The sequence below is a fragment of the Haemaphysalis longicornis genome, unplaced genomic scaffold (genome assembly GCF_048455015.1).
Source record: "Haemaphysalis longicornis isolate Haplotype H1 unplaced genomic scaffold, Haemaphysalis longicornis Haplotype H1 scaffold_7, whole genome shotgun sequence".
In the NCBI taxonomy this organism is placed as follows: Eukaryota; Metazoa; Arthropoda; class Arachnida; order Ixodida; family Ixodidae; genus Haemaphysalis; species Haemaphysalis longicornis.
Genome location: NW_027526422.1, coordinates 95,647,327 through 95,674,855, shown reverse-complemented (window position 1 = coordinate 95,674,855; position 27,529 = coordinate 95,647,327). Strand labels below are relative to the sequence as shown.

The following is a 27,529-nucleotide window of genomic DNA, read 5'->3' as shown; positions in this document are numbered from 1 at the left end:
ACACATAGGCTTTTATTGACGTCCCGAATGTCACTGACTAAATATAACACCCGCCCACCATTAGTATCTTTAACTGGGGTTCCTTGTATTCAAAGGCCGTGACTAGAGTTCAGTAGATCCGGGTAACAAGCATGCTACAAAGAAAAATTCAGTCGTGGTCGTGGCTTTTTTGGCGGTGATAAATACGTTCGCCGTTTCTAGGTTGAGCGGGACTTGTAATTTCTCAAAATTTTGAAGTCGATGTCTTCACCGACTTGAATCTCCAATCGGTGACACATTTGAGTTCCGCTGTGTGCGAAGACAAACATGAAAACAGCACGTCTTTTTTGGCTCCGAAGGGGAATATGCGCCTGCCTGCAGTCGCCATCGTCTGTGAACGGAGTATGTGCCTGGCTGACATCCCCATTGGCTGTGAGAGCCGGATTTGCGCCTGGCTCACATTCCTAATTCCTGTAAAGGGGGGTATGTGTCTGTCTGCAGTCCTCATTGTCTGCGACGCATATTTCGTTGCGACAGGCATGCGGCTGCCTGAACTCCTTCCGGTCACGTCATCACACCACCAACTAGTGTACTGTTTATGGTCGCTATCGTTGGTCATTCAGTGAATAGACGAGTTCACTGCGCTCGGTGTCTCATCTTGAATTCCAGGGTCCGTATCGGCCCATGCCGGAAAGTTCTGGAGGCCGAAGATGGGAGTGCCCAATGCATGAATCATGGCTGTTTCTACGAGGACACATATCACGTTGACGAAAAACCCCGGCTTCGCCTGAAACCAAAAAAAGAAAGATACATGCATAAATAGTGAGTATTTGTAGTTGTTATCCCATTGTAGCGTACCATGTGATACTAAACGCAGCAGGTCGAACAAAAAGCTCCGAGGGAGCCCATGCTGAGATTACACTAAGGCTACAATATGAAGTGGGAATGTTGCGAGTCTTGTTTCTACATTCCTGCAGCACGTGAAGCACCGACTAGGTAAGAGTGATACCTCAGTACAGGTCATCTTCCAGGGGCATGCTATATGATACCGATGGCTGCGGTAAAACACAGAGAGAGGGGAGAGAGAACGCCACCTTGTGGAGTCCCCCTCGAAAAAACGTGCGTGACAGCCAGTTGTATAGTAGCAGTAAGGCGGACAGCGTCAGTCGCATGACCTTATCCGTAATAGTAAGAATAATTTCTACACCCCTGAACTATACAAGCACTGCGTGCTTAGATTGCCCAGAAAATTAATCTTGTACAGCGGACTTGGATAAATGAATGGATGAATGAATGAATAATGAATGAATGAATGAATGAATGAATGAATGAATGAATGAATGAATGAATGAATGAATGAATGAATGAATGAATGAACGAATATACCCAACTTACCGCATCATCGAAGCGAAATATTGTTTTTCTCAGCTTACTCTTTCAATCTGTTGCTGCAAGGTGCCCGGCATAGTTCGGGCCGATTACGTATAGATTACAAAGCTGGATAAAAAGGAGCAACTTAGAACAGAGATTAGAGCATCCATGTTGTCCACTTAAAAAAGAATCTTTACATTTGAAAAAAATGTTCTGTTTTCTCACGTTGTCAATGTTTAGACAGAATTAGCACCGAATCTATTTCGTCCCATCTATGTGATTGTGATCTTATTGTGATATTGTCAATATTTAGGCACAATTAGCATTGGATTTGCTTCGTCAACTCGATTTCATTGTGATCTTTTGTCACATTGTCAATGTTTAGACAGAAGTTGCAACGAATTCGTTTCATCACCTCGACGTGATTGTAATCTTCTAAGTCACATTGTCAATTTTAGATAGGATTAGTAGCGAATTTGTTTTGTCACCTCCACGTGGTTGCGATATTTTTGCCACACTACCAATGTTAGCGCAGAATTAGCACTGAATTTGTTTCGTCACCTTGATCTCGACTAAAACCTAGTGAGCCGGCATCACTTTCAGCGCTTGTACAAGGTGGTCCACTGGTAAACAGTTCACGAGAGCGCTTGGCCAACGCTCTCGGAACGCCTAGTGCGTGTACTGTTAGGAAAATGTCTAACGAATCGACTGCGTCTAGGCGCAACGTAGAACAAATTTGGAGGCATCCGGCTGCTTTCTGTACGCATGCGCATTAACTCTACCAGGCTATCAGTTAAGAATATTTAACAGTTAAGTTAAGTTAAGAATAAGAATAAGAATAGGCCATGGCTTCCTCTGTTTTTAGCTGTGGACCATGAAATGCAACTACAGAACTATGCGGAGCGTCAATTCATGCATGGTATATGATAACGAGATGAATTTTAATGGGATGTAGCCATCTTTGCATGAGCACGGCTACGTGCCACCGTGTACATCTTCTTGGTAAGTTGGCGGGAATGGTGATGTGTGCCACGGTCCAGCTTCATGTTCTTCACGTGGTGGTAGTGACAATATTGCTAGTTTTCTTCTCTTTTTGTTTGTTGACTGTCAAGGAAATTTTTTTGGTCTTTGGATTTTTATTTCTTGGCAAAACATGTCGGAGAGTAAATCTTAGTTGTATTTCATCGCACTCGCCGTCATTCCTTTGTTTTGAGCCTCGCCAGATTAGTGCTGTTCCCGTCTATGCGAAATCACTAGCCAACTTTCCCGGGCCTCAACCATAACAAATTTCATGAGCTATTACGGCCAATAACTATAGAAAATTGCGTGGACGTTCGCGGCCAATGTTTGTCAGTGTTCCACCTACCATTTCGGGGATTCTGAGCTTGGCCACATCGTAGGCGACGGCATTGGGTGGTGTTCCGGCGGGAAGTATGAATGAGAAAGTGCAGCCGATGGTCACCGGCATGGCGAGGTACAGGGGGTGCAACCTGAGGGCAATAGCCTGTGAAATACGGAGTGGGCTTAATTTCACATGAAGGCCGCATACACTTGCTTTCCCTACACGCTGTTCAACGTAAAGGCTGTCAATGCTTCGAATAAATTTCTGGTTAGTGAGCATTCTCTGCCCCCTCCTGTTCACTTATTGACCCTTGACGACAAAAGGCAAGGACAAGTTATGGCCAAACATATGTTTCTTATATATGTAAAGTTACAGAAACATTCAAGTTAGATGCACGAATGCAAAACAAGTAACAGTAGAAAAGATAACAAACACACAGGAATAAAAATAAACAATAGGCTGATTACAAATAGTCTATCAGGCAAATTATCTGCAGGACATTACGCATACAATAGATATTCATAGCCGCACGGCGTCAGAGTACGAATGTAGGAACAAAATACGCTTGTGAAGTCTATCGCCCAAAAGATTTACGCGTTGTGCATGAAGATATGCTAGTTAAGAACCATATATATTGGTACGATACCAGAAACAGCATCGCTGCAAGAATTTAGGATGGGGATAGACATTTGTCTCTACATTTGGCATAACGCACACGCACACACGTAAGCACAGAGAATGATGTGCGAAAATATTGTGCAGTTGCAGATAGCCTCGAAAAGAATTCTCATAACGTTAACTATACCGCTAAGCTAACGCTCCAACAGTAGTATTGACAAGCGTGATAGCAAACGTGAATAATATAAATCGTGCTTAATATGAGTTTAGAGTAATGATTGTGGCCTCCCATGTATAAATACGTGTCGAAGTTCTGTTCCGACGCAGATGCAGAGCAACCACTGGTAGACTCCATGGATCCTTCAACACGGCCATGTTGTCGACTTACCACGTCGCAGACGATCGGTAGAAGTATAGAGCAGACAGCCGTGTTGGTCGTGATCTCCGTGAACATCGACGCCGCGAAGCAGAATAGAAGTGCTGTCAGCGCAGGAGGCAAAACGTCGAGGCTTTTCATGTTTGCCACAAGCATCGATGACAGCCCCGATTGCTGCACACGGAAAGGAATGCAAAATTTCATCGTTCTCTTCCCCATTTACGTATTAAAGAGATGATTTAGCAAGATATCTTTTTTTTCTAAGACGTTTGATATTGTTAAAGAAAACCATAATTCCCGCAGGGTTTTGCATGGTGCGTTACAATGCCACCAGCCACTTATATGGCCACAGTTGGAGTCTGGTAACAAAATGGACGCTCCTGAAGGATGAGTACTAGTCACACACACGTACCACAAGAGCCTTCGCACATGTATCTAGTATACGTACCTACTTCTACAAGATGCGTATTTTCGCCGACGGTTTTGCAGTAGACGTCACTCACAATTTAAATTACTACTTTACTACTACTGGTGGCAGCCTTATTAGCACGTTCCCATCCACGTATACCGACTTGCCCAGAACGGTCAATGAAGGCGTTTTCACGGGATCACAGAAGGCAATATTTTAACTGCAGCTGGCAAATTACTGGTTAAAAAGCAGCTGGTTCCAAGTGTATCCACATGGTGCTTGTATAATACAACAATATTTTTGGACTTACAACTCCATTGTGGCACATTTTCAACCATGCATTTGGATCTCTTATCCACCCATGCTCTATCTAAGCAAGCTCCGTACCAGTGTTAAATCAGGGGTACAAATAACCCTTGTTGTTACCGGCTACTATCTACACTTAGCATATTTAGAACAGAAAACGAGTAGTTGGTAGGTGTTTATCTTCAAAAACTATGCGAAACCGACAAAAACATAAAAGAAAAAAATGCACTGCACAAACAGTACTCCTAAGAAGCCCGTGCTTTGCATGCTTCCATGTTTTCTTTCAGTTTTTCACTGTTTTTTTTAACACAGTAGACTCTAGATAAACGAAACTTCAAGGAACCAAAAAAATTAGTTCAATTTAACAGGAGTTCCCTTGACTGGGAGAGATGTGCAAAAGTGCAAATTTACGTGCGTACACACTGTTTAGGGCATTTCATGGAACTCCGAGCACTGGAAGGTGAACGCAGGTGATATTTTTTTAGAAATAAAGAAAACTACAATAGCTTTAGGCACGACATTCACAAAGTTTATTTGGCAGCAATGAGTCACTGTGCCCTAAAAAATGTGCCCTAAAATCTGTCAGGCTACGCCAAATATGGGTGCTTCGTTGCTCTCGTTGAAACTAGTACTTAAACGGGACAGCCAACCACTTTTTATAAAGTGCATGTTGTCTATCTGACATGGAAGCCAGCGTTTTATCTGGTGGGGTAACTACAAAAAAGTTTACGAATAAGCTGGTGGAAATACTTTTAATTGGGCACTAAACCTTCTGAAAGCTGAAAGATGGTCTGTATCTAAACGTGGCACTCCCGTTCGCGTAGGAACAGCTGTTTCGTTTTCAATACGTGACTGGAAAACCGCATAAAGGAATAGGAAATACCATTTTATATTGATTTAGATGGGGACAAGTTTTTAAATACCGCTTTTCATCTCTCGTGCTGACAAAAGCATGGCGCCGCGCGGCTCACTGCCATTGGTGCCAACATTCATTTTGGTAGAATACTTTAAGCTGTTGTATCCGGATATTCAACTTTCAAACGTTCTAGAACCCAATCAGGAAAATCGTTTCGGTTCACGGTGCCCTTTCTCTTCGGACAGAGTGTATATACTGCACAAACATCGGTTGGCTGCCCCTATAATTTGTTAACGAATGTGCCGCCGAACACGCTCGCTTTTATTGCTATACATTAAAGGTTGAAATCGTTTCGTGTCCTTTAGTATGCAGCTTAGGACATTAACCGCAATGAGTACAAAAGAGGGAGACAAAGACTGCTCGAGGACACAGCAAGGAAAGCGCTGTAACGAAGCTCGAAGTACTTGAGGAAAGGCGCGCACCTTGCAGGCCTCGGCAAGTGCCATGCCTCCGCCGACGAGGATCATGACGCCCCAGTGCACCTTCGCGACCGTCTCCTCCCATGTGAGAAGGGGAGGAGACCTCCAGGGGTTTCCGGGATCCCTTGGAATCACGAACAGGACCAGGGCCACCGCAGCCATAGGAACGCATGACTTCACCATGCTGAGGGATGTAGAGGCATTAAGTTAACGGCAATGCGCTTGTGGAGGTAACTGGCGCTGACACACCATTGAAGGCTAACAGCAGGGGAAATTGGCAATGACTGCCATGCAGCCCTACTCACACGATTAGACAGCGAATAATTGTTAAAGCACAAATAAAAAACAGGTGCTGCTCGTTGTGATCCAACCGACGCCCTATTTACTGAAAAGAAAAATTCGGCTAGTGTTGTTCTAAAAAGGAAAAATCCCGGGCCATCTCCCTTTGCGCAAAACCTGAGGAGGGGCGAAGCATGCAGTGGCTACGTGTATTTTTGGCGCCATGGCGTTTTTGCCCCCGAAGATGAAACCGTTGCGGGGTAGAGGTATACAGCTTTGCAGTAAAAGTCTCGTGTCTCTGAAGCACGAGCGCAAGAAAGAAAACACGATTGTTTCTAATTTACGGTTTAGTATTCTTGCGCATTAATTGTTGTTCTGCGTAACTGTTGTTAATTAGAAGACGGACCTAACCTTGCAAGGTTTGCCGGCAGCGTTTACCGGCAACGTTTTTTTCCTAGCAGACACACATGGGGCTCTCCGTTCCACCGCAGCAGTGTAATGTGGCTGGCCTCAGAAGCGGCCGCTTCATGTCGTTTGTATCAAAACTACGAGTTATCCACAATACCTACCGGCGCAAAAGGTTTCACCCTTATGTAGCCATTTGAGCAGTCCCACGGCTAAATCGTTTCTGTATGGTTCCGATACAACACGAGGTACAGCCATTTTCTGTAACCTTTGGTTAAACCGGTTTGAACCGGTGAGGCTGGATTCGTAATATAACGGGTTGTAGCGCCACAGAATTAGGTATGCACCGTCAAAATGTTCGCTCTAAAACACCAAAACTGCAGAAATAATGCCCGTAACACCCCACACACAGCCCCGAATAGTTAGGTCACTGTGCAGGTAGTCCATTTACAAATATTACTCGAAAATATTTCACCCGTGGTACTGTATATATGCTTTCCAAGTTCCTGCAAGAGTGACGTCTTTTGTGTTTCTGCCGACTTTTTTTTTTTTTTTTTGCTACGCAATGAGTTATTCATATATAGCGCATGCTTGTGTATCCTAAACATAGTAGTTTGTTCAAAAAAGAAAAAGAAGAGACAGGAAAAATAATAAGGACCGTTTTTTAATTGGTTCTTACTTTCCGTGGGGTAGAGCGTCAACCCAGCCAGGAAATATCTGGGGCTTCATTCCAAACCAGAGAAGTATCATCGTAACCATCAGGAAGCTGATACAGGCCTCTGAAAAACTGTGAGAATGCACGCATAATCAAAAACTGGCATAGTTGCATCGGAGACTTCTTATGCCCCCGTCCCAATGCGAAGGAAAATCGAAAGACCTTAGAATAACAAAAAATGGGGAACTCAGTACGGGGTTGCTTATATAGAAAACGGTAACAAAGTGAAGTGCAACATGTGAGCTGGGGTTAAAAGTATGCGTGGAGTCAATTAAACCACCTTAAAAGTGTTGTCGTTTTTTTTGGTTTACAAATGCACATAATAAACTAGTTTAGCCAAACGGCATTTAGAATGTGTCACTTTGCTGGGTGTAAGTCTCGTTCGACAGGACGCAAAGTGTTAGAATGAAACCACATTTCCGCCTGTGACCAAATTCGCATAGCAACGTTTACTTTGAGGTAGAAAAACAATAAGAACGTGATAATGCAGCATTAACGTATCCAGGAAAGACAAGTGACGTGTTTACGTGCCTGATCTTCCCCAATTCTTTGTACCGCTGGGCGATTTCTACTCGTACCATCTCTTCTGTACCTGTTCCAGGCTGGCATGCCCTGTCGAGGCAGGAAGAAGAGACAACGGAGTTTATTATGGTGGTGAAGAAGCCTTTGGGTATACTGCACTTCGCGGGATCAAACTGAACGTCGCATTTGTTTGCTTGGGTGGGCGAAGCCTCTAAAGCGAAGCGCGGCGCCTGCGCAGTAGGTGAGTGTGACGTCATCGACCGAACGCCAGCGCGCGGGCTTGGGAGCCGAGAAGTCGATGGGGCTAGCCCCACCGACTTCTACGAAGTGGTGGAGCGCGCGTTCGGGAGTCGTGAAACACAATAGTTTTTTACATATAATACAGGGGAAACTACATGGCGCCGGTGTCAATGCGGATTGCTGGAGGCCGTCCGCGTCGCCAGGGCAATTATGGAAAGAGTATGGTTTCCCGCTTTGCTTCGTAATTGACTTGGCTCGTTACGTTTCAGCGAATGTGAAAATACTTAATGTGCAGCAAAATCGACGATAACATTGTTTATTTACATAGAAAATAAAAACACGCCGTAGTAGTAAACTAATGATCATTTTCTTTCGTTTTCTCAGAGGCTCGCTTTGGTAGCTGGAGGTTTAGGTGAACATAATCGTCTGCGATTGTCTGCCATTTTGACGGGCCACAAGCCAGCTGTTACAAAATACCTTGAACTTTCGCGATATGTCACAAAGGAACATTTTGAACGTTTTATTATTCCTTTGAAAAATAAATGATCAGAACAGACGCGTTACTGTTGTATACAAACGCATACGACAAAACATTTGCACCGCGGTGAACCACACCGAAGCAGTTCGCCTGGGAGCGTCGGTCAGTTATCGGTCAGCTGCACACCTACAACGTATTTGCAACGCAGCGTCCTTTCATTATTCTTTGAACGCAATGGAATATACTTTAAATTTTATGTTAAGTAAACTACCAAAAAATTCACAGGCCTTCGCATGCTTCGCCCCAACATGATTAAGCAATGCTGGAAACAGTGGCGTACGCAGTATATAACTTGGAGGGCGGGGGGATTTGAGAAAAAAAGGAAGAAAAGGGGCGACGTATGCGCTTGCTTCGCTGCAAATATCTTCGAAAGACGGTAGTCCCTGCTGCCCCTTCCATGCAACAATTACCTCCCCTATTTTCCTCTCCCACCTGAGAGGGCAAAAAAGAGCGTGGAAGTTTAGACGAGGAGAGAGAGAATGTGTTACAAGACAGAGATTACAGAAGACTAGCGTCTTCCGGTGACATTTGCAGCGAAGCAAGCGGATACGCCGGCATTTTTTTCCTTTTTGATGTAAGACTCTGGCGGTAGTGTGCATATGGCTGAAAACAACGCATCATAGTTCGACGAAGTTCACCCGTGGGCTTTGGAAATTAATTTTGCATTATAAAGCCATCGCTGCGACGTCGCGCCGGAGTTATTGGTACATCTGCTTCTACTCTTCGATTTCTACACTTCCAATTGAGATTCTTTCCAGAGCTCTGCCCCAAGTTGTTGCCAACTCACAACCATTTATTGGGCTCCACTGGGCGCAACCGTAGTGTTTGTCTCTGTTGGAGAGCAGTGGACGCACTCCGATTTTGAGCTGCATCTTTTCTGGTCGCATTTACAAGAAATGAAACCATGGTTTAACTACGCCCATTCTAACCAAAAACATGTGACTTAAAGACAAGCAAGGCAAAGTAATCACAAATAGGGATAAAATATTTATAGTATCTGAGGAGTTCTCTAGAAATTTGTACAGTAGCCGCGACATCCAGGATACTCCTTAAGGAGGAAGTTGTTCAGAGGAGGTAGACATCCTACTAGTAATGACAGGAGTAAAGAAGGCTTTAAAAGAAACGCAAATGAACCAAGCATCTGGTAAGGATCAGAAAACAGCACACCTCTCGAAGGATGGCGGGCACAGTGTACTAAAAAAAAAACTGGCAAACCTGTATACGCAATGCCTATTGACCGCTAGTGTACCGGAATCTTGGAAGAATGCGAAAATCATCCAAATCTATGAGAAAGGTTACATGAAGGACTTGAAAAATTACAGGCCGATCAGCTTAGTGTCAGCCGTCTACAAGGTACTTAAATCGCTAACAGAATTTCTGCCGCCTTAGGTTTCAGTCAACCTAATGTACGCAGGGTTTCGTAAAGGCTATTCAACAATAGACCATATTCACACGATCAATCAGGTGATAGAGAAGTGCGCGGAGTATACTAAACCCCTGTATATAGCCTTCATAGGTTATGGGAAAGCATTTGACTCTGTTAAAACACAAGCAGTCACGCAAGCATTGCGGAATCATGGTGTAGACGAGCATTACATAAGAATACTAGAGGATATATCTACAATATGTCCACAGCTACCATCATCCTCCATAAGGAGAGCAGTAAAATACCTATAAGGAAGGGCGTCAGACAGGGAGACACAATCTCTCCAATGTTATTTACAGCATGCTTACAAGAAGCATTCAGAACATTGGGTTGTGAGCAGGTGGGCGTAAGGGTTAATGGAGAATACCTCAGTAACGTCAGATTTGCTGATGACGTTGCCTTGCTAAGTAACTCGGGGACGAATTGCAAAGTGCGAGTACTGCACTGGACAAGCAGAGTAGAATCATGGAACTTAAAATTCATACGCAGAAAACTAAAGTAATACTCAACAGCCTCGGGAGAGCACAGCAGTTTGAGATAGGTGGCGAGGCAGTAGAAGTGGTAAGCGAATATATCTACTTAGGCCAAGTAGTGACCCCGGATCCCAGCCATGAGGCAGAGATAATTAGAAGAATAAGAATAGGGTGGAGTGCATTCGGCAGGCATCCTCAAATAATGAATGGCAGCCTATCATTGTCCCCGAAGAACAAAGTGTATGACAGCTGCATCTTACCGGTAGTCACCTACGGGGCAGAAACTTGGAGGTTCACCAAAAGGGTTTAACTTAAATTGAGGACGACTCAGCGAGCAATGGAACGTAAGATGATAGGTGTAACACTAAGGGACAAGAGAATGAAGTGGGTCCGGGAACAAACGCGTGTTAAGGACATATTTGTCGAAATTAAGAAGAAATGGGCGTGGGCAGGGCATGTAATGCGAAGGCAAGAAGGGTAACAGAGTGGATCCCTAGAGAAGGCAAGCGTGGCAGGGGGCGGCAGAAAGTTAGATGGGCAGATGAGCTAAATAAGTTTGCGGGGATAAATTGGTTGATATTTGCACAGGGCCGCGGATATTTGGATATATATGGGACAGGCCTTTTCCTTGCAGTGGGCGTAGACGGGCGGATGGTGATGATTATGATGATGATGATCGTAACCAAAAACAAATGTGCGTAAAAAAGGTATCATAAAAAATTGACTGACGATTACGATATTCCCTAAAGCGAAATTTGAGCGCAGCGCCAACTGAAGGCTTCGCGTGACAGCGCATACCTGCTGCGTCTCACGAAGTGATCGCCTCATCCGCGAACGCACGACGGCGCGCGATATACTGTCGTTCCCTCGCAGCGCCTCTCCGCCGGGGTGCATGTCTCGCGCCGCCTCGGCATACCGCCCTCCCCTTACACTTTCGCCATACTTTCGTCCTTCGTTTTCCTGCTCGCTCTATCTGGTCTGTCTTCGGTGTCCTCTTCGTTCGCTCGGTTACGACGAAGACGACGGCGACACGAAACCACAGGAGCGGGCGCTATAGAGCTGCGCTCTACAAATAACCTCTAGTCTTCGACAAGACCGCCGGGGCTGCCTCAGACATGGGCCGTGACAGAATTTTGTTCGTTCGTTATTGTAAACTTGAGGTCTGTTTTATGCCCTCAAACATTTTCACGCAACATGAATAAATTCCTCTGCAAGATGTGGACCTCCTACGCAGTGGCGTACTCACATGGCCTCCCTCGCGTTCCACTGTAGGTACGCCCAACTCAGTAGCGTGCACAGGAGCATCGTCGGACCATTGTACAGGAACCACGTGACGAAAGTGATTTCCGTGGAGCCTGGAAAAGTGCTATCTTTTTCTGTAAAGAATCCCTGAGCCCAAATACATCGAAGAACAGGCAGGTAATAACACCAAGGGGACTTTTCTCCCACTCACTCGTCAATGATTTCCTTGAGAACGAGGTTCGGCGCTGTTCCGATGAGCGTTCCCGTTCCACCGATGCTGGATGAGTACGCCACGCCGAGCACCATCGTTGTGCGAAGAAGCCTGATGCGCTTACTGTCCTTACTGCAGCGAGCACACATAAAATACCAAAACCGCATCATCATCATCATCATCATCATCATCATCATCATCATCATCATCATCATCATCATCATCATCCGCCTGTTTTGCATTAACGTCCCACTGCTCCTTTCCTGCGCTGTTGGAATCCACTCTTTGCCACCAAATTTCCCTTTCTCATGCCTCCATCTTTCATACTCCATCCTTCATATGAATCGACAGGAGTTTATTACACTCTCCGAATTCCCGTGAAAAGGTTCCGTCACCACACACCTAAGTGGCCAACCTCTGCGCCCAAGAGAGCAAAAATGTTCGAGCCGAGGCACATGCTTTGACGCAGATTAAATTTAGCCTCACTGTACACACTGCCGTTGACAGCATGCACTATAGATAAAATTATACAACGCACATAAAATAAATTAAGGAAAAAACGTCAAACTGTTTATAAACATTATCTGATAGACGAAAAATACGCACAGAAAATCGAAGCCCTAATCAGGTACGGATATATCTATATAGCGAACAAGATAAAAAGCGCGACTGCACACGACTATTTGAACACATCGCTATCATCGGCCGCTCGCGGTAAGTACAGTAAACGAAGTGAAGTTACGTTTTAGCAAACATAAGAAAAGTGATGTAGTACCTTGTGGCATCATCGCCTTTGGTCGGTGACAGCATGGCTATCTCGACATCCTGATTGAACCCTGTTTCTTGGGGTGCTTTGCCCCGCGGAGGGCTGGTATGACCTGCAAAAACACTTTTTTATAGCTACACAGACATTTGGAGGGCTTCGGACTACGGTCTGTACGTGGTTTTGAGTTGTTCCCGATGTCAGTAGCTCAGGTATGCACTTGAAGTTTTGCTCGCCACCCAAGCGTCCTGTAGGTATACCGCAATTTTCTCTCGGTCAATGTCAGCTAAGAGCTAGGATATGCGCCTCGTTCAAGTTAGAACAGTGAAGAGGTAGTAAAGGCTGCCGCTCCGTTTCTCGAATGCTACTCACGCCAGCTCACTCGCACAGTTTGCGGGGGGCAGCACTACGAACAGTCTGCCTTAATGACGGCAAGGAGCGCACGCACGCAAGTCAAGGGTTGGGCTTGCTAACGGTTATTCTTGCCGATGGTGTCATTGAGCCTCCTCAATTTCTTAACTTCCAGATGTTGAACTTCTTCTCTAATTTCCCATTTCCCGGCAGAGTTAAGGTGTCGCAAAACTAGTCGAGGTATGCAATAGTCAGAAATATGGCCGTCAAGGAACTGCCGATCTGCAATGCGTACGAACATGGTCAGAAGAAAAAAAACAGGGTTTACGCTTCTGGGGAGGATCCGGTAAGAATATAGAATGTGATAACAAATATAAAGTGTATTCATACACATAAACACCTTATTAAACAATTATATGGCCCACATGACTACAGGGGTCATGATGCTACCCCCCCCCCCCCCCCCCCCTTCCCAAATCGGAGCCGAGCTCTGAAGAGGAACGTCAAGCTAAGCTGGCGCTCTGGTAAGATCTCCTGTTTTGGGATTTAGCTATATTAGGAATTGGCTATGTTGAATTGTAACGTCAGTGGCGCGCCCTCCACGTCACAGACAAAGGACACACGCGATTGGTGGGTAGAGAATGGCGTCTCTAGTGCGTCGCACAGGCGGCCGCGGCCGCCGGAGAGCGCGCATTGACGAGGGGTGAATCGGGAAAGAGGCGGCAGCGGTAGAGTGGAGTGTAACGTGGGGCTGTAATCATACTACTTTAATAAATGGCTATGCTTCACTGCTCAACTGACAATGTGGAAAAGCCAGCTTACAGAAACCAAGCTTGTACCAAGTTCCAACTGTTCTCTGCTGGCTTCACCTCTAAACATAATAGCATTGCTAGAACAACATTTTTAGGGGCAATGCAAGTCGTATCAGTAATATAGTGTATCAAATTATGGAGGCGCCTGGGCTTTTTTTTTTTTTTTGTCTTTTTATAATTTTTTAGGGGAAGGGCACCTTAGGGGTTCGGGCTGGCGGCGCATCATGTAGTTACGGTACTAAAACACGGGGACACGCGTTTTCCAACGCCTCGCGCTAGAATGCTTCGTGCTTCGAAGCCACGAGACTTTCACTGCATAATTGTACACGTTTATACTCCAACGGTTTCATCTCCCTGCGCAAAAACGACAAGGCGTTAAGGCCTAAGATGCCGAGCGCATCACTGCATCACTGAAACCGCATCACTGAAACCGCTTCATACACTTATAACGTGAAACCCTCCCCAGGTTTCACGTTAGTGGAGGTGGTCCGGTTGCTTTTTTTTTTTTTTTTTCATACGCTGAAACTTGTTGGCTCACTCTCTGTCCATCGCCGGAGACGATCTGCTTGATCCTAGCCATAGACCGCTTCGCTGTAAAACGAACAATGACGTGCCAGTTTTATGTATTATTTGCTTATCTGCGAGAAGCACGACGGCGCTTCCGCTTCACGCTCATCCCCTCCATCTTTAAGAAGTCCGATGATAAGCCACTGACTTATACGAGGATACCGATAGCAAATGAATAATTACTCCCAAGAAGCGGGTCATGAGAACCATGACTGCGCATCATGGCGTGCGAATGTACGAATGCAAGTATGTACAGCCGCACAAATTTTTAATAATATAGCGGGAGCGACGACCGATCGGCATGTCAGTGACTTATTACGGTGTTCAGCAGCTAAATAGTCGAGAGTACGCGCACGCGCATAGGGCTATCTGCTGTATGAGTGTCGTCTGCTACGCTGTTTCCTTCAGGGTGGTACACCCCCTGCCACTGCATCTAAATGTCTGTGCCCCACGCTGCTCAGATACCTTTGGCGGTAGCGAAACGGCGTTGCACCATAAAGAAAATAGGGGGTTTGTTGCCATGAGAAGAAAAGCGGAGCAGACACGACGCTCCCACAACAGATGGTTTTATGCGCTTGCGCGTACCCTCGCCTATTTTGCCGCTGCACACCGTGATAAGACGCTGACATGCCGATCGGTCGTCGCTCCCGCTATATTATTAAAAATTGTGGACGCTCTACGAATGAACTAATTTTTGGCACAATGTTTGTGCGCATGTGTTCATAAAAAACTTGCAGCGTCACCGTAAATCGGACCCACACATCTAGCATGCTGCCCTCTCCTTAATCGGAGAAGGAAATACTGGATAAACTGGGCGTCTGTTCTTCCTAATCGCATAGTGCGTAGCCTGCTCTAATACAATCCGCGCTGCTGGCAATCAGTCGTGTTCTAACATTCTGAATGGTCCTTTATGGTAATTGTGGGCTTCAAAGACTTATCTTTTAACGGTGGCGCACTAAGGTCGGCGCTTTTAGCATTTGATATGACACCTAAAATGCATAGAAGTTGTTGAAACTTTAAATAAATGTGCGTATCTTAGTACATACGCACATTACTACCTGAATACGTTCAGAATAAATTTGAGTGCATTCGATCAAGCTGATAAAACCACACGACAGCCCCACAAAATTTCTGAAGCTAGACTGAGGACTCCCGCGCGTCAGCTGAGCACGTGAGTGCATCATCCTGCATTAATTAGCATCGGTCAACACTTTCTGTTCCGTTTTTTTCTCGGCATGAACAATTTTTTTTTTCATTTTACTTTGTGCCAGGCATAGGTCATATTCTGCGGTAAAAGTGCTCGCAGCGATGTCCCTTTCACTGCAGTTGTCCCTCGGTGCCCGAAGAGCAAGGATCACGCAATCGAGCTGGTTGAGACGTACTCGTGATTTCAGAGCTGTCACGTATCTGGTCGACCATGGCCATAGCGATGGGAAGCATGATCGAGGCGGCGGCGATGTTCGGCATCCACATCGACAGGAACGTCGTCACCAGCATGGATCCCAGCAAGAGTCTGCGGTAACACAAGGTCAGACCCCTCGGACACTGACGTTGGTACAAAATAAATGAAAAGTCGTCATGGCGCTGCTATACCACCCGCCTAATGACCAATGGCCAGTTACAGTAGTAATACAAGTTCAAAAGGCGATCGGGTATTTGAATAATGTACTGACTAAAGGCTCGCGGTGAGTGCAGAGAGATGCAACGAACTAGAAAAAAAAACATTGTACTTGATAAAGCTACCGTAAGAGCACATACGCGCAAAAAATGACCTGAGTCCTCATACTGTCGTATCAATTTGAAGGACGCAAACAGAGGAGTGCAACCACACTAACAACCATGTCACATCACATGGGAGTTATGACTGGGTATAGTACTAGTGAAAATGGAGTCATATGTCTCGGCCCCGCAGGTGAGCCAATCACCCAGCATGCACTTGTAGTCGTGGCTACGCGCATGAAAGCTACCCCATTCATTCCGTGTGTTCTTTCATTAGCTTACTCGCTTTTGTGAATGAACTCAGTGCACACATATGATATGGCCGGTTGTACTGATTTTCTTGATCCGTTTTTCTCCTTATTAAATCGAAGCTTGCTATTCCTAACTGATTGCGTTCGATGTCACACCAGAACGCAGTGCAGAAAAGCCAACTTCACACAGTGTATCACAAAACAATGATGATGATAAGCGAATGCGCATCAAGCGCCTTAAGAAAAAAAAAAAAACGCTTGCTGTCGTCGGAATCGAACCTGGGTTCTTCGCGTTATGAAACCGACGTCCATGCGATCAATTGCGTCATTACGACATAACGCAGTTGCGCGTTTTAACCATCTTTCTTTTAAAAAGCGGCTTTGGCTTATTGTTCCCATTCCTCGTTTTACAGGCCACTCCGGGAGACCTGAAGAATAGCAGGCCAGAAGGTGGTTGCCGCGGCCAGTTTTCCACTACTTTATTAGACCCCTGTTTCCATTTTTCGCCCTTCTGACTATATTTCGTTTCTTCAGCTAAGTACGTTTTGTACAGAAACTGCCCCAAAAATAAAACGTTAAAAACGAATTCGAAATTCTCTGTCGTACTTCTATAAAAACTGATTATATGTACTTCGTCGATGCTTGTTTCAAGCACGATGTTGGAAGTTTATCACGAGACAATGTGAAAAAAAATGAGACCAATTAATTACGTTTTAATTACAGTGGAAACAGATGCCTTGTGTAATTAAATGGTTTCGAGATTTCAAAGGTACCAACCTGTACCATTCCCTGAAACTTCAGGCTTTAAATTCATCATTTTGACTCATAAAAAAAAGTATTTATCCTACATTTGACTTTCAGTTTTTGTAATATCCTCATTAAGAAAAGAAAAACAAATACAACTGAAATATATTTCTTTGCTGGTGGTAGAGCACTCTTAATTTGAATTGATGGTTTTCATTTATACACATGGTTTGGGTCGGGCATTAGATGATTTGTGTCAATTTATTTTTAATGCTTAGTTTATGTTAGTAACATTTGGTATTCAAAGCGACATTTAAAAAGAGAGCAGGGCATAACTGCAATCAAATTGGGTTTTATAACAGAAATGGCACATCGAAAGGGTGAACCCAGGTAACCAAGCCTTAAAACGCGTGAAATGACAGTGGTTGCTAGTGAAAGTGGCGTGCTCTGTCAGTATAGACAAGCTATAAAAACAGCAAACAAGCAAAGAATACCCCACAGAACACTCGTGTCTATAGAAATGACTGCATGCGTAACTTCCGTTCAAGATATGCCGCAAGGGCCTCTTGAGCGGAGGTTTATTCCTTCTAAATCATAATGCTTTCGTACGCAGGTTCAATGCCGGCCGCGGTGGCTCCTGTTAAGATGTATGCAAAAAGCGGGAATGCCCGCGTGTCGAGATTTCGGTGCACGTTAAAGGTGCCTAGGTAGTCAAATTAATTCTGAGCCCTCCACTACGGCACGCTGCATAGCTCATGTGTATATTAGGGCCTTAGGCGACATAATATGAGTCATGACAGCAAAGAAAGACGGTGAAGATTGATAATATATTGTTTTCTCGAAGGTACTTTACAAACGTGATGAGTTACTTCCATGCATCGAGGGATCATCGCCAGGCAAAGTTTTAAAATACCGGCCATTTTAAAGTAGGATTGCCGATTTTCAAAAGAAGAACCGGAACGGGATATCTAAATGACTCCAACAAATCGCTCTTGAGCTTCTTTACTGGCTAAATCTCAAGAATCAAGACATGTACAAAAGAAGAAAGCCGTTGACTGTACATATAAAGAGGTACGCATAGTCGGCATCAAAGGTATGAACTCCACGATTGCAGGAACGCAAGTATTTGTCGCGCTGTCCGCTGAATCGCATGTACAATTTGTTGTTACGTATCACCTTCCACATATGTACCCACAAACACGCTATTGAAGTCAGGAGTTGAATTGAGATGGTATTAGATCCAGCACCGGCGGTTTTCAGACTTTTGACGCTGACAGTACCTTTTAAAAAGAACCAATTTGGAGGCATAAAAATAAATATATTTACCTACGATTACTAGTTCCGATTGCTAGGAGAGATCTCAGCGCGATTCGTTTGTGCAGACCGCTTATTTCCACTGCTGCCGCGACGATCATTGCGCACATCATTAGAATTCCAATGTCCTGCGAATTCATGCATTATTTTAGTGGCTGTGCAGGAGGGAAAAAAAAGAATTACCAAGCACAAAATTCTATTTTCTAGTGTTTGTAGAGTACTTAAAAACTGTATTTTCTCTTTCAATAAGATGTCGAAGCTTGACAAATTTCTCTACCCTGCACACGCAGTGCAAGTTGTATACGTACCTCAGTCAGAAAAAAACAAAAAAAAAATTCTGTAGTTTGTCGTATTTTTGCATGTCGTACTGTCGTCTTGTCGCATTCTTGTGTCGTGATTCTGGCAGCTGGCTGTGTCACGACAGCATGGTGGCTGTCGTAGCGACAGGCAGTTCTGCTGTGACTAGAGGAATGTCTGTCATTGAGAAACCATGTTACCATTTTAGACTGGGCGTGTTATTTATTTTTTAATCGTATTTTAAGTGGCCTCAGGAAATTTTTTGCACGTACGCTGATGTTTGCAGAAGAATCTTTCAAAACATAAACCAACAGAATGTCGGCAATGCCGCAGTACAATATTGCTGCTTAACTGTCGATCGCCGTGAACCAATGCAAAGCACCCATCAATCTTCTTAACCAAACGAACTTTAATGAACAATCATTGAGATCAAAAGAGCTCCTAAGCACGTGAGGCTCAGTGTAAGATCAAAGTCGAACGATGTGGTCTGCGCTTCGGTATTACGCTATGCTTACAGATGTGACGCCACGAAACAGCCCCGGAAATTTTTGCGCTTTTAATAATAATGCCCAGTCAATATCAGTAGCCTATTTAGCTTTGTAGAGCAAAAATACCGGTGTACGCACTTTTCCTGGCCTACGTTAAACACGAAGGCAAATGAATACGTTTTTTATTTAGACACGTGTGTTAATTTTGATCGACATGTGCACCGAAAAGTGCGTGGATTGTATGGAGAGTGTTTTCGGTGCTGAACGCTTAAGTATCTGTCCTGCAGCATAACTTGCCGATTATCATTGAACCATAATCCTACAAACCATTGTATAATTATAACGTGTACTTAAACAACTCAACACAGCCCAAACAACTTCGCTCCGGTTCATCTGTAGCGGGTTCGCATCAGTACTTTTCTGTTTCCCCACCAGGCATAACTTACTGCAGTTGCACAGACGCTAAAAATGGACACAATGCTGATGCTTGCGTGCATTTGAAGTCTTATTTCGGAATTACTTGCGTCCTAATAGAACAGGCAAGTGAGTCTGCTTGCAAACTCCATAAGAATGAATTCACTCACTTTTCTGCTTTTTTACAAACCTTGAAATATGAGGGAGGGCTTATGGGTAAGCTAATTCAGTACCTAACAATGAAGGTAAATACCATTTTCGGTATCCCTACGGCAGCACAAACAACTCTTCACACCGCAAACCAAAACCTTAAAATTATTTTGTTGTGTGAAATCTGTTATTTACGGGGAAGAAATTAGCTTTCAGTGCCGCCTGCGCATTTTTTGGGTGTTCATATTTTGGTATTCTTGACCACGAATATTGAAACTAAAATTTCTTCCACTTACTTTTGAACATTCTCTTTCTAGGTTTGATCCGGAGATTCCCCCACAGAGTGTTTAAAATATCCCTGGATCTGGTTCACCACAATGCATGCAATCATTGCAATAAAACAAGCACAGTAGGGCATGGCAGGACCAACAATACAATTTACTACAAAAAAAGTGACCTTTGCTAAGACATCACACAACGCGAACATAACAATATTGCGTAACGTTACACCGCAGAGAACGCTTCTGAAAATTCGTGTGTCTGGCATTGTTTGCTGTGAAATTTGATCCCTCGGGCGCAGAGTAAATTACATTGGGGCGAAGCAGACCCGACTCATTTTTAGAGTTCAGGTGCATTGTGCTAACGTAGTTCTGCAAATTATTCGTGAAGTTTTACCCAGTAATGTCCTGCATTTCAGTGCCAGTACACTTGCATACACGGCAGGCGTATACATACTTCTGGAATAAAGTATGTGGAATAGCCGGGAAAAACTGATGCGCACACTGCAAATAAAATTTGAATAAAAGTCAATGTGTTTAAGAATCACTAATCCCAATCTTGGCTTTTAACGAACAAAGGTCGAGTGGGTGGTGGAGTCAGGTACACTATTAGCGTGCTCCAGCCAGACAATCAAAAAATATACGGGAGAACAAAAAAGACACGATATGTATACATTCCATTCTCTCAAGTGCTCGAAACATAATTACTTGCTCGAAATTTGCAATCATATGCAGTTCTAACAATAATTTATCGTGCTTTACAACGCAAACACCACTCGACGTGGGCTCGACCTTGGGTAAATGGCTGGGCCAGTACACAGTTGCGTCGCTGCCATCTCTTGGTCGGCTCAGACACCCAAGAAAAGAATGTTGAAGGACAAGGCCAGCCACAATGCACATAAACAATAGTCGCAAGAGAACATATCTCACAACGACGTTTAAGGTCGCTGCTCAACACATTTATTAAACATTATCTAGCCGGTAGGTATTGTAAATCACCATTACCGGCTCCCCCGTGCCCCGTGAGTTGAGCAAAATGTCGCTTACGTTGTAATAGAAAGATGAGACACGCTGAGAAGATAGAACTCCAAGCAACGGAAATAGTACAACGGGAAACAGTGACGTAATTGCCAGCGGAATAACTTCGGCTGACCAATAGAATGCCATCCATAGAATTACATAGGCGCACCATCCTTCCTACAGGTAGAAAGGAAAGAAAAACGCAGGTGAACATTTCGGACAAAACTCGATTTTAAGGCCGCATTTTATGAACCATAGGCCGGATTCTCTAAAACGACGGAAGTCATTTTGCAATGACGCAGAGTTGGCCTGAAAATGCATGTTTTCTGGCTTCGAGGGTCGTACGAGCGTGCAAGAACTTAAATATTTCGACAAGCCTGGCAAGAAACTGATGTAGGAACCAATGCGTGCTACGACGCACAAACATTGCTTCGTATCGCGCAGTAGTTCCGCGATTGTTTCCGGCGAGTTGTTCTTACCAGTACGCCCTTTTTAATTAGGCCATTCCAAGTACACAGATGAAAGGCAGAAGAAACGGGGCTGTGACGAAAAATGCTGATAGCAACATGCTTAGCGTTCCACAGGACAAGTTTGTGATGTTATACCCTGTCGTGTGCCACAAGTTACATCGGTCAAACTTGGCGCTGTGAGGACGCACGACTAAAAGAACACTAACGTGCCGTCAAAAATGAGAATCCAACGCATACGGCATATCATGGCAATCAGGGCTGGTGTTCATGGAGATTTTGAAGCGGCCACGTGCGGGCACAAACATCATGACTGAAAAATAAGGCACACGTTATGGCAGCTTACGCTAGCTTTCATAGTTTTCACAGCGTGAGCTTTGACAGCTGACGCTATGAAAGCTTGCGCTACGAAGAAAGCTCACGCTATGAAAAAAGACAAAAAAAAAAAGACGCGCAGGCAAATTTATTACGCCGCCATCACTCATTTTCTAAGAAAGAGAAATTCAGTATCTGGATAAGAATCTTGCAGAAATGCACCACGTGCCGGATATGCATATTTGTGTTTCTCGCGATAATAACTTCAATTGTGAGTGGCGCTCTGTTTCTTTGCACCTCTATGTTCGTCCGCGTTTTTGCGCCCGTTAATGATGAGATGGCAAGGAAAGGGCTAACTCGCCCAGCCAAGAACTCGCCTTTCCTCCTATTGAAATTCCTACAGGGAGGAAGAGCAGGGGAACGGCGAAGATGTACGTGAGCCGCCAGCGAAGTCGGGCGGCCTTGACGAGGAACATCATTGTGTGGGGTCCTGCGGGGAAGAAGGCGATAAGAGTGTGCTGTGAAGGTACTCTGCTGTAAGTAAAGATGCACTCGTGACCTTTAGCGAGCCAGGAACGCAACTCCGATGTCAATCGGATTTCCCAACAGCGCTAAAAGACGGAACGAGGGACGACAACACACGGCGCAGTTTAGCAACTGGTGGTTTTATTCCGCAGCCTGCGAAATATATTGAAGTAGAAGAGGGAAGGGAGGCGAGAAGGAATAATGCTAGGAAAAGTAAATGCAACAAAGTACAAAACACAGGTGCTCTATACGCGCGCAATGAACACTCAGTGAGCACTGCGGTTCCTGTGTTTTTGTGTTAAGTTTGTTGTATTTATTTTTCCTAACACGATTCTTTCTCGACTCCCTTCCCTCGTCTCCTTGGGCATATTTCCCAGGCCGCGTAATAAAACCACCAGTTGCTAGTGAGCACCGTGTGTTGCCTCTCGTCGCGTCTTTTAGCGCTGTTTTGAATTCAGATATGTAGTAATATCACGTAGCCAAAGACGATGCAGTTGTCTCGAAGGTAAAACAAGTTTATTGGAGCGAACCTGTGCTCCCTTAATAACTCAAAGAATACACAGGCGGCGAAGCAGCAGTCACCAAAGTGACGTGCGCAGGCGAGTGTCGGGGAATGGAATACCGCGGCATCCGCTCGGCGGGCGTTTATCTTTCGGCGGGAGCGTTTCTCGAACCGTCGCATTGCATCCAGAACACTGTAGATAAAAGAAGATTATTCTAGACTGTTGACATTAGTTCGAAACGCTTTCCCTATCGAAAGAGATAACACGTGCGGCATAAAATTAAAGGATGGAACAAGCGCTCAACTTGGCACACAGGTACAGACCGGCGCAGTCGTAAAAACAAAACATAAACAAACAAACCCAATGCAAGGTTCGAGGCCATATGCACCAAATAGCCCAAATCACCGCCCTAACGCCGTCCGATGTGAATTTTGAGCTTACGACCTGCAGCACTTAGAGGAAAGGTGGGACAAGTCATGGCCGGCCTTTCCCTTAACAGATAGGTTGGGCATACACACTGTGACGATTGATGTACACAACGGCGAGTTTACATCAAGCTTCACTAAATTCCCACCGGCTGTCTTCTGAAGCTAGCCCTACCCGCGTTGAACTGACTTCTTTTTTGCCACATGCTGGCGACAAAGCTAAAAAAATTGGGGCAATTGCTTCGCGCTAGTGGCGCGAGGGCTGGGCAAACAGCGAAGCTGGCCTCCCCACCTAGGTTATTCTTGGTTCCGCTTAGTTTACACGTGGTTATGCTTCGAGACCCGGCAAAGTTTTCTGCGTGGTGTCGTCGTTAGCCCCCCGAGGAATATTGAAGATTCCGTCATTAAAAGTACGTACAATGTACGCGTGCCCACGGGCTTTGAGGTGGAGCTCAAAGAGTAGCAAAGGGCGCAGCGGGACGAGCGTTTACTCAAAATCGTTGAACTCGTTTGGTGGTAACCGTTCGCCTTGTGTGGTCTGGCGTGCGGGACGCTAATTAAGAAGTTGATTAACGTTATAGGTTCTCAGCATTTTGACTTCTTTCATTTTAGCATTTATTCTTCTCTTTGCACCGTCAAAACTGCACCACTCGTCACAACCAGCTATAGAACGAGCCACCCCGCGACTCGTTTCCAAAGCTGTGTTTGTACCAATTGCATCGTGCCTCCGACAGGTGGCGACACGAGTCCTACGCGAGAGCGGCGAGGCAACGCCTGGCAAAGTTACCGTAAAGCTGCGGTGACCGCGTGCGTGATGACGCCATCGCTCGGCGAGGTTTTACTGCGCACGTTCGCCGGCCCAACCAACAGCTTAAACAGCATAGATCTCTGTTGAAACAGTGCACGCAGTACCAGCCAACTTTGTAGCCGGGCGTGGCCGTAATCGTAGTCACACCCATAGTGCACGTCAGTGACAGGGCGCCGGGATGCTGGTTTCGGGCCGGACGCGCTTCTTGTGCAAAAGTACGACGTGTCGTGGCGTTCATGACGCCCATGGCGGCAAGTAGGGCGCAGGGGCATAAGCATCAAGGCCCTTTTTTTAAGAACTGAGAGATGGTTAAAAGCGAAGCTTTCTCGCATGCAACCCGAGTCGAAGACAAAGTCCTAAATCGAAACTGCTTGGGGTGCACTCGGATAGAGGTCGGCTTCATAACGCGAGGGACCCAGCTTCGATTCCGACCATCGGAAGCGTTCGTTTTAGGCGCTCGATGTGCTTTCGGTTATCATCATCATCGTTTTGTGAAACCCAATCTGCAAAGTTGACTTTCCTGCAGTGCGTTATGTGGAGACATCGAACGCCATCAGTGAGGCAGAGAAAGCTTCGCTTTAAAACTGGCGGACGGTTTGACTGCGCCAACCAGGGAATACCGTGCGGAAGCAGAACACAGTACTGCTTATGAAGCGTTGAACAATGTGCCACCGTGACTGTGTGCTTCTTTGTGGGAATGTAACCCTCGGTAGGCTTCAGAGCACGCACGCAGGATCAGAGGACGGGCGCATATTCCTTTGTAATTAATTGATTGATTCATTGAATGAAAAACGTTATTTTTACCAAGTAATGAAGGATTGAGGGCCCTTAGCCTTTGCCTTTGTGCCCCAGTTCCGCCGCGCTCAATATGCGGCCCTAGAGCTAGCGTAGTGTCACTAATGAGGCGTACCTTGTTTGTGGCTCTAAGCTATAGATGGTCGAGTGTGAAGCACCTCCTATAAAGAGGGCTCAGACCCGCGCTCTCTACATGGAGCTCGAACAGCGTATCGAGTTGTCAAGAAATCACCGTACGTTACCGCCTCTCCCGCCGAATGTATCCGCCCGCACGTCGGTATCTTACTAACGCCGACGAACGCCTGTGACGACAGACGAAGACACTGCCATGTCACTCCATCATTGCGCCGTATTCACGACTTTTTATTCGTCACCTAATTGCTCTGCATGCGGTGCGAAGGACACCGTAGCCCATATCGTATATATGGACATGCCCTGAAGACCCCTTTCGTTTAATCCCCTGAGTCGAGCTCTGGGTGGAGCTCGGACTCGGACGCGCAAACTTAGAAGTCTCGAAGAACGAGCTGCTATGGGCTATCGTTCACCCAACGCACTTAACCAGACTTTTGAAATAAAGTTCTCTCTCTCTCTCTCTCTCTCTGTGCGTGTGCGTGCGTGCGTGCGTGCGTGCGTGCGCGTGCGTGTGCGTGTGCGTGTGCGTGTGCGTGTGCGCGTGCGTGTGTGTTTGTGCGTGCGTGTGTGTGTGCGTGCGTGCGTGCGTGCGCGTGTGTGCGTGTGTGTGTGTGTGGGGGGGGGGGGGTCGCCGGCAATTAAGGCTGCCACTTCCCTTGCATTCTTTTATGCGCAGGTGCCGGGTATGAACTCTGTCGTGCCAGTAGGTTATCTAATGTGTCGTTGCCAAGTGTGATTAGTGCGTCTTGCAGGTGAATGTGGAAACCGCAGTCCAAGTCCCAGCGGGGGGGGGGGGGGGGGGGGGAGGTCTCATTCCAAACTAGGGGACCCTCGTTAGCTCCAGCTCATTGTTGGATGATGCCTTTGTTTTTCGTATTGACGACAATCCACCTGTTGCGTGCGCATAGCAGGTACAGAAGTATTTCTTATCTCTACAAACACACTGAAGTATGTCCGCTTTTTCCGATCTATCTCGGGTCTCCAGTTTTTGCTCAGCGAGAAAACAAGACCACGCACAGTAAACCTGCAAAGAAAAGCCATGAGCCACTCCACTATGTGAAGGTGGATGACCAGGGAAAGTGACACATGCATACACGACACGGAGCTGAGACAGGATTTCGAAAAAAGGTTTTTGAACTCAGTTATTATGGACTAACTAATCATGACAAGTCAATGAAACCTAGCGTGATGATCGACTTGTCGTAGTGGCCAATTGCCATATAATCTTTTTCACTATAATACCGATAAAACAAGAGTTACAGCCGCCATCTGCTGCCGTAGAGGCCCCTGTATAATTAAAGCAGACGAGAATTCTATACCGTTCAAAACTTCACAGCACAGTAACTATTCCTAAACGTCAATTAAGATCGGCGTAGTGATAGAGTCGTTTGAGCGGCCGAATGGTAGCTAATGTCTGCATGGAAAGTTTCGATGAAACAAGAGTCACAGCCGTTTTCTGCTGAGCATTGGCGATAAATTGGACCTTGCCGCAAAACGTGTTTGCTCGCCAATTCTTGTAACCCTAACCATACACAGCTTCGCTTAAAGAGGTTAACGGCAGAACGGGTGCATTTAAAACAAGTCTGTCGTTGCTACGACTTCCGCAATTGGCGGAGTCGACGCCCGGGACACGTGCTATATTTGAAGTGAATGGGTTCAGCACACGGGCGCTGCTGAAGCCGCGTTACTTGACAGTGACAAAGGCAGAGTTTGCAAAGCGATGGGCTGCAAACTGCTGCTGCATTTTGGTGAGAAAGCTTATGCTACCGTCACCAAACGACTAAAGTAACTGTAGTGTTGTTGTTTTGAAAAAAAAAAAAAGAATTGGAGTAGTCTATCAGTTTTGTCTATTTACTGTGACCATGAACATCCATGTGGCGTCAGTACTGGTACACAGATGAATACAAGTTTAGCATTATACAACGTTAACAAAGACACGTGAAAACCAGACAAAGACAAAAGTAAAAAAAAGGAGACTTACACACGAATAGACAAAGAACAGGACTGATAATGGATAAATCAGGAAGTAAGTAAACCGGGAAGTAAATCAGCAACCAGGTTGCGCTTTGCATGCCACAGTAATCGATTTTATTTTGTGCGAATAGATAAGAACAAAGTCACGAGAGTTTAGTTTAGTTTTGGGTGGTTAGGCTCACCCGGCGGAAAGGAACCAGGCGTGATGGTGTTATGGAAAATTACAAAAAGTGCGGCACATAGTGACGGGACAGTAATTACACCGAAAGCTGAGCGAAACGGTATAGTGCCCATGTAGTTTACGAAAGCTTCAGCAACAAAAGTTCCAGCTCACGTGCGCGGGCCGAATCTCTATGTTGGTGGACGGCATCGACGTAGTTTGCGTTGACGTGACAGGCTGGCGACACATCCTTGAGGTCAGTAGTATCGCTAATTGGACACACGCCGAGCTTCGTCGAAGTCATCGCCTTCGACAGTCTCGTCAGCCATGCAAATGATGCGGGCTCGGCGTTGAGTCGTCGCGGGCGTCCGCTCCCAGCCGGAAGCTCTCCGAGCACCGCGTTTCTTCCGCCGCCACTCAGCCTCTACTCGGTTCCCCAGGCTGCAGTTCTTTTTTCTCTCCACATTTCA

The 27,529-nt window shown here is 45.6% G+C and overlaps 1 protein-coding gene across 1 annotated transcript; it reads right to left on the bottom strand.

The window, feature by feature from the left end:
- On the bottom strand, positions 1 to 27,529 carry LOC144146415 (Na(+)/citrate cotransporter-like). The gene is made up of 14 exons (XM_077678369.1): positions 27,234 to 27,529; positions 22,111 to 22,227; positions 20,983 to 21,128; positions 18,321 to 18,436; positions 15,663 to 15,793; positions 12,563 to 12,665; positions 11,788 to 11,919; positions 11,581 to 11,700; positions 7,667 to 7,747; positions 7,100 to 7,207; positions 5,740 to 5,920; positions 3,699 to 3,860; positions 2,717 to 2,854; positions 1 to 766 (listed from the first exon to the last, which is right to left on the bottom strand). The coding sequence occupies exons 1-14, from the start codon at positions 27,361 to 27,363 to the stop codon at positions 599 to 601; spliced, it is 1,833 nt and encodes a 610-aa protein (XP_077534495.1). The 5' UTR covers positions 27,364 to 27,529; the 3' UTR covers positions 1 to 598.